Below are 14964 nucleotides of genomic sequence, written 5' to 3' on the forward strand. Positions count from 1 at the left end.
AATATGATACAACACAAATCTCACCTCCTGCTGTCTAAGTGTGAAACATTAAGCTAAGTGACTAAACAGGATTGTTAGAATAGAATAACGGTTCTTAATCGTACCTTACTGCGTATTACTAGAACAGCAACTAGTTCTACACTAATACTAGATCAATGCTGCGTCTTTACTTATCTACCACGATATTCATCTATCGTGAGGATGCCAACTTTTGGTTTGGGACATGTAGCTTTAGCTTCAATCTTTTAGTGCCATATAATGTGTATGTATCCATCAAGCACATATTTAAGAGCCTTTTAAAGAGTTCTTTTAGAACAGGAATGAGAGATTTTAACTCGTAACTAACTAACGTTATCTTAATTAGCTACAGCTAATAATATCCGCTAGTGACAGTTCTCATTTCAGCCAACAAAATGGCTACTTTGTAGTTTAATAAAAGGAAACAATCGGTCATCAAGCAAAGAGAACAAGAAACAAAAGACGAGCAGCGTTCCTAATCCCAGTTTTATTGGTCGTTGGATTTCAGGTGAACCAATGGCACAAGAGAGGTTAATCCACAATATCAAAAAAATGATACAAAACAATAATACAAAAAGAAGTTCCAGTTATACAAAGCAAAGATGTGGATTCTTTTTTTTTTAATCTTTCATTTTCCTACTGCCCAAAAACTGGAGAGTAAGGCACAGTCACTACCACATGTTTACTCTTCCACACCCGCTCGTCTCAGCCTCCTCCGAGGAAACAACGGCTCCTTTTATTCTCAAGCCGTCATCGGACCTTCAGAGGGAGAACGTGTTGAGGAGCTGGCTACAATCATGGATCATTCCACGGGGCTACGACCATACTTAGGTTTCACAACAGAGGAACGCTTGATGATGATGATGGTGGTGGGTGGAAGAGCCCAATAGTTTAGGGCCAAGTGCCAAGGTAATGTTTGCCGTGTTGTAAAAATAGACATAAAGCACTGCTGCTGTGTGCTGTGGAGAAGGCTGAAGGGAACCAAAGGGTGCTTTGCGCTACACGACTGCATAGCAGATATCTCAGCTTTAAATAGTACAACTAAGTCAAAGTCTGCTTCTTTGCCTTTTTAAAAAGTAAAGTTAAACTCGTCCTACCTTAATTAAAGGACGAGTCGGGAACGCAAAAAAAAAAAAAGGAAAAACTACTTGGTCACATCTCATCGTGACACGTAAACAGAAAGTACAACTAAAGAAGCAGCAGATTAAGGTTATTGAGGGAACTCTTTCAGCCCCTTCGTGTGCAGAGACACAGCCGAAAATCACCGTCCGTTAGTCCAGACGGTGCGAGATGCTCGACCGTAACACTTAACATGTCATGAGTTAGTAGCACCAGGTTCCAGTTTTCTCAGTTCTGTGTCTGTGTGTGTGAGTGTGAGATGACGGTTTGTTAATCCAGTATTAAAAGGTTTGGTCTAGATAAAGGCTGAGGTCTAGGTTTGGTTGAAGGATTCAAAAAGAGTCTATAAATACCCATAATAACGTCTGTGCCTTGGACTGTGTTTCAGGGAGGGCTGTTCTCTTCCAGTACGACGAGTGAGTACAGTAAACATACAGTATGTGACCGCACCGTTTCTATTATTAATTTCTTTAAACTGTTCTCGGGACAATAGGTTTAGCGCGTGGGAGAGGGGGGGGGGGGGGGTTACGTGTTTTAACTTCCTACTTCCTGTTTGGTCCAATGAGAACACAGCTAGAGAACAACACAGGAGACAGGGTTACATTAGAGTATGTTACAGGTGAGATGAATCGGGGTGGGGGGGTTAAACCCGTAAGTTACATCATTTTCTATATTCTTTATCATCGTCAGATCCAGTTATATCACAGAGTCATCACACAGCTTATGAACACAAACATACTCCGCCTGGTCTACGCGATGCAAACGCGCCAAAGACAGACCCACCGTCTCCGTGTGGTGCGTCCAGCTAACAGGAAGCAGCTGAAGCAGATTTTTATCCGGTGGTGGATCTGTTTTTGGAAGATTAGATCAGGTAGAAGCAGATCTAGCAGACCAGGTCAGATAGCATAAACACTGCCACCGTGTGCTGCTCACACAGACAATAGAGACGGGGGGGGCTCTTAAAACGTGGCTCTGCTCTGGGAGAGGGAGACGGCCCGATCCTAAGGCGAGGAGGGAGAGAGTGAGTGACAGGTCGAGCAGCCAACCAGATCGGAGCAGAAAAAAGTGCACAGCCCCACGCTAACTATGGCAACAGATAAAGGTCGACAGAGCTGGGAAAAAGATGGAGGGATAGACAGACGGAAAGGAGGGTCTCCTATCCGTCCTGTTCTCTCTGTGCAGTTCATCAACATATAAAGTCATAAGGATATAATATGAGGAGGGGGGAGCGGGGGATGTATGGACGGGTCGTGCTGCGTCGCCACACTTTACTCATCACCTCCCCCTCAGTACTCCCAGAGCGTGGCGGTCTCCAGGTCATCGGCGTTGGCCTTCAGCACGCCGGCGTGGTCCCCGCGGAGGTACTTGCTGTCGGCCGCGTGGCGGATTGCCAGCTTGTTGTAGTCGCAGAACTCGAACAGGAAGTCGACGGGCGCGTCGCTGCTGCTCACCACCGACTGCTCGTTACCGATCATCCAGTATTTACCCGTGGAGTCTGCGGGAGGAGAACAGAGGGATTTGAGACAGAAAAAAGGGAAATTAGTGTGGAGATGTTGAGGGGGTAGGGGGCATCATGTGGCAGAAAGATGGGGGAAGGGTGTGAAAAAAAAAGCAAACAACAAAAGATGCGGCTTAAAATTGCTTTGTTTGAATTGCGAAATGTGAAGGCGAGGAAATTATCCATATCAAATCCCTCTTTTAGGCCCAAACATGAATCCATAATGATTTAATCCCTTGTATGCCTGCAGGAGGTCCCTCTCTGCTGGCTCTGTAATGCTGCTGCTCATGTGCAGGTTTACGTCCCACAGTGGAGCAAACATATCCTTCAGCAAGACGCCGGTAGTTAGAGCGCCTGAACTGACCTTGCAGGCTGTACGCTCCGTCTCTGAACTCCAGGGTGAAGTAGTCGTAGGAGGAGCGGTTGGAGTCCAGCGTCCCCGTCACCTTCCTGCAGCCGATGAAGCCGTGGTCCCCGCGCAGCACGATGATCGGGCGGTTAATCAGCTTCATGAGAAACTCCTCGGACTCGCCTGGAGACGGATGAAAGGGCACAACATGCGTAAAAACGACTGAAGAAGCAACAACTTGAACAGTTTGTTTCACTCTATGCTTAGTGACTTAAATACAACGCTTTGGCCCTAATAATGAAACTACCAAAATCTGCACAACACGCACTCAATGTTTTGAGCTGAGAGCAGTGTTTTCCTACATCTCATTAAAACTGTATACAAAGCATCTTGGCTTCAAAAGTGCCCTAAAAAGAGCTGTGCTAGCAAACGGCTCCCTCGTCAGAAACTGCAGCACAAAGTGAAAGCTTCAGCTTTGATCCACCACGTCTTCTTCTCCTCTTATCGCTGACACGACGCCCGAGTCTCGCAGCAATGCAAGCAATTGCTCTCATGGCAAAACGGTGCACGGTCTTCACATTAGCTGTCCGTAACATCTGCATGAGCTGGTGTTGTTAAAGGAATAGTTTGAGTAGTACGTACATTTGCTTTCTGTCCATTAAATATAAGTCTTCTAAAGATCACTAATTAATAACACGTTCAATCTCGCTGACTCTGCACACTCAGGAGTGATGATGCTTCCAATTAAATAACTCTGCATCAACATGGCAAAAGAGGGAAGCAAAAGACTGCAACAAATCTAAAGCCCCAAAGAGTAAACAGTTGAACACAATCAGTTCTGAAGCCTTTGAGGCCCAACATACAGCCGTGATTTAACTCCTGCACTGTATTGAACCCCCCCTCCATCACCGCTGAAAGGTAAATCAGTTAGTCAGTCATTGTCTGAGCGGCTGAAACAACAAATCTCACCGACCGGCAGAGTCGATGGTGGCTGCTAGCTGGCCGTTTTTCTTGGCGGCGACGTATTTCCCGTTGGCGGCCCGGAGGGTCAGCCTCTTCCCACGCCACTCAATGTCAAAGTAGCAGTTAGCTGACCTGCAGAGAGAAAGTACAGGCATGGGGGATGAGGAGGATAATTAAATGGACACGGCAGGTAGATATCCAGTAGCACACTTGCGTGTGTAACCTGATGAGAAAACTACACCCAGCTGTTTAATCCAGAACTTAAGTAACTGTGGGGTAATTGGATCGGTCGGCTCGAGGTGGAGGGATAAGCTCCTCTTGTTGTTCTTGGTTAAGTTGAATCAAGTAGCTTGTTAATCCTTTCACTTGGCACAGAACACGGTGTTATTTTCTCAGGTAGCTGCCACATACGGCCTGCATCTTTTATGAGAGAAGCCTTAAAACACTCTGCAAAATGTTCCCTCAAGGCTCTGAAAGAGAACAACGTGAGAGAGAAGACGTTTGTGGTCTAATCTGTGAGGAGAGTCAAATGTCAAGAATGTTGTGGAGGAGTTTGTTCGACTTCCTACAGAGCGCTCTGCTCAGTTTTATCTTTAAAAAACATGGAGGGTTAACTCGGGACACATGGCCCTCTGACTAATCTCACACTGGATGAGGTATTTGTTGTGCTCTGCATCACTTCTGTATTCTATAAGAACACTGATTCTCAAAATAAAATACCTTTTTTTAAAACACAACAAAAAAGGAGCCAAGTGCTCTACTTAGTGCTTAAGGACGTCATAAAAGTCTAAAACTTCCACTTCTGAATCTGTCCGGGGCCTCACAGGGAGCACAGGGTGAAGGGGTCAGAGGTCAGGGGTTAACTGCCAGCTGGCCGAGCAGACCCGCTGCACATAAAAGAAAATGGCCTCTACGGGTTGATGTTGCTCACAAATGCACTTAGTCTCCCACAACATGCCTACCGCCATGAGATGAGTTCACTCACTCTTCACCTCCCACACACGTCATCTACCACACACACCATCATCACACACACACACACACACACACACACACCATCATCACACACCATCATCACACACACACACACACGTCATGGCACAGCTCACATTACTGGGGAGGGGACTACAGACTGTGACGGACCAGTATCAGGTTCTAACACAATCACTGGCGCTGAGAGGTTAGTGAGCGGACAGATTTGAGCAGGTGTGTTGAGTTGTAAAGTTTCAGACGTGCAACATGGCGGTGATGTGTGTGTGATGCGTACTTGGTGGAGGCGGTGCACTGCAGGCCGCCGTTAGCAGTCAGGGTCCAGTATTTTCCAGCGGCGGTGCGGAACGCACACTTGCGGTTTTCGCGACAGATCTCCACCTGGAACACTTCCTGGTCCCCCTCCTCGTCCTGATTGGCTGACAGGTCCATACCTGAGAGGGGTCAGACAGATGGGGGGGGGGGGGGGGATTAGCTAAAATACAGGCTAGTGGGTCAGACATTAGCTCAACGCACATGTGAGGGCTACAAATAGACGCAGAGGATGACCATTAACACACACGCACAGACACAGTGAGGCATAAACGGCTTCAAACACACACCCATCCTCTGGTCGGGATCAGACGCACTAAATGAGCAACATCAGACGGGCTTAGATTAGTGAAGGATTTCACACAGCTGCACACGCACACACACACACGCACACACACACACACACACACACACACACACACACACACACACACTTCAAAGTATTAGACGTCATGGTGGACGGTCACTAAAACCCACAAGGCCACAATAATCTTCACTTCACTGGCTTCTACAATGAATGGAGACGGCATCAGAGAGAGCCGACAGAGTTAACCCGGCAACAAAAAATGTATCTTAAACTATTTTGATAATCAATTACTTAGATTATTTATTAAGCAACATGCTAGCAGCCCTGTGAGGTTGTAAAATACTCTGAAGAGGATACATGACAAGCGGTTTGAAATGACATGCACTTCCTGTCTCCTACGCGTGTGAGGACATTGCGTGTTCGTGTTGATGGATGAAAGCAGATTGGGTTATCTTTGCATAATGTATTTGTATTTTCTTTTGCCAACGTTAGATATTGACATAGCTAAAGCCATATTCTGCATTACGAAAATTAGAAAGCTAGTAGAGATAAGATTTGGTGAATTTGGAGTGAAAGAATCTGTCATAATCTGTGTTCACACTCACTTCTCCCATTGGAGTTAGTAAACCTGCCGCTAGTCTCCTGAAGGGGGGCCGTGGTGAGCTCTCAGTGGAGTCTCCGTCTGTATTCAGGCACAGCGGTGTTTTGAGCTAAATGCTAACGTCAACATGCTCATGACGATGCCAAAACATTTAGTTTATAACCAAACGGATAAATCGATACTGAAAATAATCGCTACAACTGTGAGTTGCGAAAAGGCCTCTGTGTGTGTGTGTGTGTCTCCATACACCAGACTGTATGTATACAGACCAGCAGACCTCATTCAAATCTCATCAACCCCACTAAAGCACTTAAGAGCAACAAAGAGGTAAACAAACATGAGTCAACTAATGCAGACATACACAGATGCACACAGATGTACCGCTCCCATCACTCTCTCACACACACACACACACACACACACACACACACACACACACACACAATGCGAGCTATTGTATATGAGGTCATGGCGTGGATGGACCTATAGCTCGAGGCTGAATAGAGAGAAACATGGACTCTCTGTGTAAATGTGTGCAGAGGGAGAAAGAAAGACGCGTTTGAGAGACCAAACCAGCGCTCATGTGTCCTCCGTCCGTCTCTCTGTTCATGCACGATGCTCTCCCCCAGTTTTCTCTTGTTCTGCTTCAGCCTCACTACCGGCTCAAATGTTGACTACATTAAAAGAAAATAATCTGCCCTAAAAGGCTCACGATGATGAACGATGTCATCGTGCGTCTCGAAATTGGAAACAGGTTCTATAGTTGTGATGTTTTTCAGCTGATGGGACTTTCCGTTTTTGCTTAAAACAGTAGGAATTTGGGAGCAAGTGTTGGTTATTTACAGGTTTCATTTTTTCAGATATTATGAAGTGGTTGCTCTTTGTGTTAATGTGTCAGTGAAAAACATGAATGTGAGTTATTAAACATTCGTACCAACAGAGATAGCGTTGACATGTTTGTTGCAGTATATTTCTAAATCAAATGGAGTAAATAAAGTAAACATGAGTGACTCTGAGGAGGGCTTTGTTTTTAACAAACGTAAACATAAAGTCCAGCCCTGCTCTCCAGTCCCATAACTTTCAGACAGTCCCACAATAGTTTCACAACATCCTTCCTAACACACGGTGTCTTAATACAAGCTGTACGCTGCTCGTCTCCAACTGAAGCCAAAGATGTGCTTCGTATCAAAAGTAAGACAGAAAAGTGTTACGTAAGGAGTTCGTCACTAAGGAAAGAAAACTTCTCTCCTGTCGAGCGTTCGCTAAAGTCAACTAACTCGGGCCTCAGTGGAAGGATTGAGTTTCTGCAGAAATATGTGGAGCTGCGCGCACACACACACACACGCACGCTGATGATTGAGAAGGAAAATATAAGTGACCATAATGAGAACCACATGGTGCGGAGGGGGAGGAGGTGAAACAAGATGAAATGTAAGCGAAGCTGCAGCAGACAAGGAGAGTTTAGACTAGAGGAACGCCTTAGAGGAGCAGAGGAGGACACATGAGGAGAAAAGAGGGTCATCAGTCACATCACTGAACTCTCCTCTAACCCTCCGACACGTCCGCTCAGGACAGAAGCACCAGAGAGATGTAAACACGTGCTGATGTTATACCTCTACTCACTCACCTACGCCATGAGCTAGTTTATTCCTTAATGCTACAAAAGGTCAGAGGAAAAATGAGCTCCGATGTTCTATTCATGATTCTACATCAGAGAGCGGTATCGATCTTTGTCATTGAATGAGACGCTCTGGCCCGACAGAGCTACTTCACCCTAAAATCATTTTTATTCCATTTTTCTTTGTTCAGACTTCAACATCTAAAATCTCAACACGTGTGTGTGTGTGTGTGTGTGTATGTGTGTATATATATATATATATATATATATATATATATATATATATATATATATATATATATCTAACCCTATATACACACACACACACAAAATATATACACTATACAGTCAGTCATCATCCTGACAGTTTCTCTTACATGAGAGGAAGTAGAAAACATTTCCCTATATGAAAATAAACCAGGAAACTAACAAACGACACGTTTTACATGCTGTACTGTGAACCGATTATCACCGTTTCCTCCACCGAGCTGGTTTGAATAAATTATTCCCCAAAAATCATTTTATTTGAATTCACGTGGGCGAGTCTTTTCAGTGCTGTCAAAGAGGCTTTTACTCCACTTGTCAACAACATTTACATGCCTGAATGTTTTGAAGAATTTAGGATGATATTTGACTAGTCTGTCAGTGGATAGGAGGAAGTGTTCGTCTCTTTCCACTACAGTCAAAGGCTTAGTGTCTGATCCACACACACACACACACACACACACACACACACACACACACACACCGAGTTATCACAAGGAAAGAAAAACACTGGTGGGTACACACAAGATGAAAATACAAGACTGACAGAGACAAAACACTCACCCCAAGGCCTGTACAGCCTCAGCCGTGACCCAGAGACCAAGGCTGCCTGTCAGGCTTCATCTCTGTATGTGTGTGCGTGCGTGCGTGCGTGCTATATGCCCAGATATGTCTATGCTGATCACTTTGAGCAGCTCACAGGGTTAATGGAGGTGGAGGGAAGAGGGTCACTTACACACAAGCTCAGCATCCCTCTTCAGAAAACCACATCAGAAGAACTGACCACACACATCCAGAATCCACCCAAACCACACCAAACACAGAGGCCTACACTCACACACACACGCTCCATAACAAGCCCTCTATCTTTCTGTCCAACCCACCCACCACATTCTGCCTGATGGCGGCAGGCACAGATTGTTGGCCTCTGTTACTGTGAGCCAGCACCGGAGGCCTGCTGTGAACGCACGCCATTGTATCAAGTGCAGTTGTGTGTCCTATTGTTCAGCAGGCCGGACTGAGGAGGCGACCAGCTGGGGCACAAACAGGGAGACAGATCATCAGCCTTTGTTCTGATCCAAACACACATATATATATATATATATATACAGAGACAGAGAGAGAGAGAGAGAGATGACAGCAGCCTACACACTAAATACTGTACCACTGCTGCTCATACAGTACAAACTGAACACACACACACTACTGTAATACTCCCACTTCCACTAACAAGTGCAAAACAAAAACGGGGTCAGACATGCGAGATACAGTATTGTGCCCGAGGATGCCCCAAATCTTTTGGTAAATTGATTTCAACCTCATTCTGTGTTCAGTGTAGAGCAAACTAAAAAAACTGGACTGAAGAACGGTCTGACTGTGAGTTAGAGGAGAATAATTTGGAGACACACCCAGAGCAGAGCGACACACAGAAGTCTAACCTATAATAAAGTAGAGGACATTAGGGAGGAGAGGCTCCACGGTGCTGTCGACATGAGGCAGCTCCCCTGGCACGCTCCCAACACACACACACACACACACACACACACACACACACACACACACACTCTCTGAAGGCCTATAAACACATTAAAGCGTCAGCATGCACACGCTGTCGCAGACAGTCAACATTACCAAGGATGAATGGACTGATTGCGTCCCTGACGGGTGAATGCGTGTGTTGATGTGCTGTAGATGGAGCAAATTGTCGCCCTCTACCCTGCAGGGATTAACACACACACACACACACACACACACACACCAGCCAAGGTCGGAGTTGTGTGTCTCATTTCCTGCCAGCGGGGGGGGGAGGGTGTCGGGGCTGAATCCTGGCCAGACACAACATGGAGCCTCAGTTTCTGTCTCCTGCTCTCACCATCAGCTGCATACTGTGAGCTGGTTTCCAGCAGTAATCTGAACAAATGGTTGTTTTAACTGTAACTTGCAAAGGTCAGTTGTTAAAGAGTAGTTTGACATTTTGGAAATGCTCATTCTCTTTACTGTTCAGAGTTTGATGACTCATGTCTGTGCAGTAAATCTGCAGCTACAGCCAGCAGCCGGTTAGCTCAGCAGAGCTCAACACCAACTTTTAAAAGTAAATGCCAGACTGGCAACTCGGCATCGGCTTTTGGTTGTCGTCCATGTTCGTCTGGTTGTTTGCCAGTTGAATCAATCAACACATTCGTTTATGACGTTGACGTGTTAGTAGAACTTTTCACACCACAGTCTAAAAAACGCAATTTGCTTTGCCGCCATCGTCTCTAAAAACGACGCCTGTGCACATGCAAGTGAACGCACCACGACAGAGTTGTCTGGTTCCAGTTGCGACTAACAGAATATAGAGATATTTAGATTTAACTAATACAACAATTACAAACTAAAAGCACCTAGTTTTTCGTCACCACAGGATTTTCATCTCCTCACTGTTGCTTCTGTGCATGCAGAGGCAGAGAGGACCCTCGCTCAGCGGTCACACCAGCAGCCGACAGGATACGATGGCCTCTCATCCTTTAGCCCACGCTCAGTCTTCACTCTCACTTTTAGGGGCAGAAGAGGCCACTTAAAAAGGCCGTTGAACTGCAGGCTAACGGACTGATGATTGTGTCTGGGGCCACATGAGGGCCGTTGCAGTCTCTCAGGGAGTTTGTGACCATCCATGTTCCAGGGAAGAGGATGTAATGGTGAGGAAACGAGCAGCAGCTCAGAGTCAGATTAATGACCAGTGTGAGGACAGCAGAAGAAGAGTGATGTAATGTGGAATCTATGTGAAAATTACACTCATTTCTGGTAGTTCCCTACATGAGACTGCACGCTTAAATTAATACCGTAATAATTTAATGGTCTTGGTTGAAATTCAAAAAATAATCCCAAATCATTGCATCACACGACACGTGTGAAGTAATGTGAACATGTTGGCTCATGAAAAGCCTCTTTTCCAGTTATTAGTGAGTCAGGAAGTGAAGAAGCGATGATGACAGAAATAAAATACACTGACGGAGTTTAAGAGTTTCCACATATTACAACCAAATTAGGTGAGATGGACTCCAAACTGAGGGTGTTAAATGAGGCATGTTAATATTGTCAATTAGAGCTACTTAAAGGAAAATGCTGCCATTTTTGTACAACATGGGTTTTATTAGTGTGGCAATCTTTCCCATCTGTTCGCATTGTATTTTACATCCTTTTATTTACTAGCTCTATTATGGAGGTGTTGGGATGCAGAAGAGGTTCAGTGAAGTAAATGAGAACACCACGAGCAGTCAGAGAGGTGGAAACTTCCAAATAAAGTCATTTTAGAGCTTTAGGGACCGACCCACAAACCTTAAGTCGCTAGTGAAAGCCGGCTTCAGCTTCAGCTGCCATCTTGGCCGAGGTCTGCCAGAAAAATGGCTTTAGAGCAGCTGTCTGTTTTAAAAAAACATCTGGAGCTAGTTTAATTCCCCTCAACAGTTAATCCACATCACAATGATCCAGTTGTTGGACGGGGGGGGGGACATGGTCTTCCTCTAAAGATTCAGACCTCCTGCTCGTTTTAAACAGGTTTGAGCTGCAGGGCTGTGAAGAGGATGTGGCTTCAACTGCACAAGTGTCCTTGAGCAAGGCATCATATACAGTTACTGACCTCTGATTAGCGGTGCACCCATATAACATGTTGTTACAGCAGCTCTGATATGTCAAGGCAACACATCAGCCCTGATGTCTTAACTAGTTCTGCACACACACGAGGTTGCACATGCAACAGATTGCTCGTAGTACGTATCAGGATGTTGCCGCGGCACTCGAGTCATAATCTGATTTGGGCAAAACGTCCCACAGGCAGCAATCTAATATTTCACCGGGTGTTATTAAAGTGAAATTCATGCTCTCAGTACGGAGAACGTCATCGTGTAATTCCAACAGATCTGTTTTTATAATCGGCAGCATTTCATTGGCTTATGGCTTGACCCTCGTTATTCAACCTCAGGCTTCAAAACTGGCCTCCATTTTGTGTCTGAGACCGAGCGTGTGGGGAATAAGGAGTAACAGCTGATGGAGAGACATGTGGATGAATCCCCCGTCAACAAGTAAACAAAGCTGGGAGGCAGAACAAAAACAGGCTCGGGGTGTGACAGAGCAGAAAGTGAAAGGAAAGAAGAGTCATACTTTGTGAAAAGAGGAGGCAGAACCACTAAACATTCACCAGACACTAAACATAGATTCAGAGAGCGTCACTGTGTGTGTTCCCATCATGCATTGCAGCCGACAGTCAGAGCTGTGCTGACTCGAAGAGGTTTTTTAGAGCATGATGCACACTATCACTGGGACCTTAAATGTAAGGGCTTCTGATTAATGTTTTCAATCGTCAACATGAGGGATGCCACTGTGTGTCACAACCTCAGACACACAACAGCCAGGCCGGGAGGAGTGGGGGAGGGGGGAGGAGACGGCATTAGGAAATGACGAAAGACATGGAAAAAAATAATGTTTTAAAGAAGGGAGGCAAAGTGAGCGAAGGTGAAAGGGGGTGAGGGCGAGGAAGAGATGGAAAAAGTTAGGAGGGAAGAAAAAGGAAGGAAGGAGGTGGAGGGACAAGCTTGTATCTCTGCCCACTCTGACAGCTGACAACCACACACACACACACACACACACACACACACACACACAGAGATCTAATGTGAAAAAAAACTTTATTAACCAGTTAATATCTGAACTATTTGAGGAACCATGAATGTGTCTGAAGGGCTCAGAGGATCATGTGGATTTGGGGTTGCCATGCCATCATAGACGTTCTGTTTGGTGATGACTAAGGTTTTACATTTTAAATCAAGTGCGAGAAGTGAAATTCACTCTTCAAAAGACTCTTAAAGCAGCCAAGTCTCCATTCTTCTAAAACATCTGGATTAAAGGACTTTACACATCATTTTAGTAACATTTTACTGGTTTTTAAGGCGTTCAAACTGCATCCTTCCTCTCCAAAGCCGTTCTGCTTTGTGCCAGCTTCAGGCTGTTTTACATTTGAATGATGGCACACGATGCCGAGTGTGTGTTCACAGGGCCGAGGTCTCCGCGCACTTCTTTGTTAGCACTCTTTTCATGTCGCCTGTCTGTAAAATTCACTGAAAACGCTTACAGCTAACATGCATATACTCAGTGTGCCTCTATCAGATCTTATTTTAATTCCAGTGAGTTGCTCTTCTACAGATTACAAGCCTTTGGTGTTTTTAAGGATGTGCTGGTACACGTAGGGATGTGGCCTCTGATCAAACAAGCCATTGTTGACCATGTGTAAATACAGACTTAGGCCGGTGTAGTGTGTGAACATGTAGGCCGTTAACATGCCCATATCCTCCTTTAGTGTGTGTGTGTGTGGGTCTGTGGGCTGCAGGGGGGGATGCATTCTGACATTCCATCACTTTAACCCTTCCTCAGCAAGAGGATCAGATACCAACACACTCACACAATGGGGTCACCCGTAGGACCACCAGGCCTACAACACACACACACACACACACACAACACTTTACACCCACCTTGCCGGGTGGAGACGTTCCTCTCGTTGGCGGCGGTGAGGACGACCTGCGGGTGGCTCTGCTCCAGCACGAACAGCTCGTCCTTGCCCACGCGCGCGCTCTTGCCGGACTTCATGGTGCCGGAGGGCCCAGAAGGCGCGAGGTACTTGCCGCTACAGTCCCTGAACGCCACCTTGCCGGAGCGGAACTCCAGCGTGTAGCCCGTGCTCTTGTCCGCGGTGGCGACCAGCGCGCCGTCGTTCCTCAGGAAGCGGTTGTCGGAGGTCTGCAGGTGGTAGCGCTGCTCGCGGAACACCAGCGTGATCATGGAGTCCACCCCCCACGGCACGTCCCGGTCGATGGCGATCTCGTCCGCCTTGCCGCTCAGGTGCGCGTACCGCTTGCGCGTCATGCTGAAGATGTTCACCTGCGGGTGCATGGCGATGTGCACGCTCCATTTCTCCGCCACGGAGGCAGTCTGGGCGAAGCAGATGATCCGGTCCTCGGTGCCGCCCAGGTAGCGGCCGTGCGGCTCGGACTGCAGGGACCAGCGGCCGTCGTCGTGGGCGGTGATGACGAACCGGCACTCCGGGCCCGGGGTCTCGCTCTCTCCGGTGACGTTTCCGTCCTTGTCGGCGGCGATGTACCGGCCCAGATGTGACTTGAGATGGAACACGTTGCCGCTGGAGTCGTCGCCGCTCTGCTCCAGGGTCCAGATCTGCTTCTTCTTCATGGACGAGGCGCACGCGTTGATTTTGAAGCCGAAGGTCTCCGCCGTTAGGTACTTGTTCCCGCAGTTGATCAGACCGAACTGGATCTGCAGCATGTCGCTGGTTCCGTTAGTCGCGCCGTTAGTTGTCATCGTCGGTTCTGTGCTCTCGAGCCTCGGACCGGACCGGTTCTGTCTAAAGAGGGATGAGGGGGGGACGGTTCTGCTGGTGAGCTCGCGGCTGAAAGGGTGGGATGCTGTGCTGCCTCGCGTGCTTCTCTTTGTTTGGGGTGTGAGTGGCTGAGAGGGGAGTCTATGAGCGCGCGCCACCGGTCCTCAGTGCTCTGCCTGTCTCAGCAGCGCGAGCCCGCCGACACAGCTGCAGCCTATATAACCATCAGTGACGTTGCGCGGATGGCCACGCCCCCTCAAATGGACAGAAATCTGGGAGCTGGACTTTTATTTCTCTTTTCCTCTGCTGATGTTGTGTCGCTTCTCCGTCACAACGCCTCTCTTGTCTCTACGCTCCTTGTTAGTCTGTTTCTTAAAAGTTGTATTAGTCAAATTACTGTGAATGTGATGAAAGGCTGCAAATAAGCTCAAAAAGTAATGATACCCCATTACAAAATCACATGCAGGGGATCTGTTTGCCACCGAGACTGATAACATCATATCACCATCTCTTTCTCGCTCTCTCTCTCTCTCTCTCTCTCTCTCTCTCTCTCTCTCT

At 46.8% G+C, this 14964-nt stretch overlaps 1 protein-coding gene across 1 annotated transcript; it reads right to left on the reverse strand.

Moving 5' to 3' along the window:
• Positions 1-485: 485 nt before the first annotated feature.
• Positions 486-14621, reverse strand: fscn1a (fascin actin-bundling protein 1a). The gene is made up of 5 exons (XM_031878247.1): positions 13547-14621; positions 5215-5371; positions 3958-4079; positions 3000-3167; positions 486-2632 (listed from the first exon to the last, which is right to left on the reverse strand). The coding sequence occupies exons 1-5, from the start codon at positions 14385-14387 to the stop codon at positions 2424-2426; spliced, it is 1497 nt and encodes a 498-aa protein (XP_031734107.1). The 5' UTR covers positions 14388-14621; the 3' UTR covers positions 486-2423.
• Between the last annotated feature and the right edge of the window lie 343 nt (positions 14622-14964).

The sequence above is a fragment of the Anarrhichthys ocellatus genome, unplaced genomic scaffold, assembly GCF_004355925.1.
Source record: "Anarrhichthys ocellatus isolate YVR2014 unplaced genomic scaffold, GSC_Weel_1.0 scaffold170, whole genome shotgun sequence".
In the NCBI taxonomy this organism is placed as follows: domain Eukaryota; kingdom Metazoa; phylum Chordata; class Actinopteri; order Perciformes; family Anarhichadidae; genus Anarrhichthys; species Anarrhichthys ocellatus.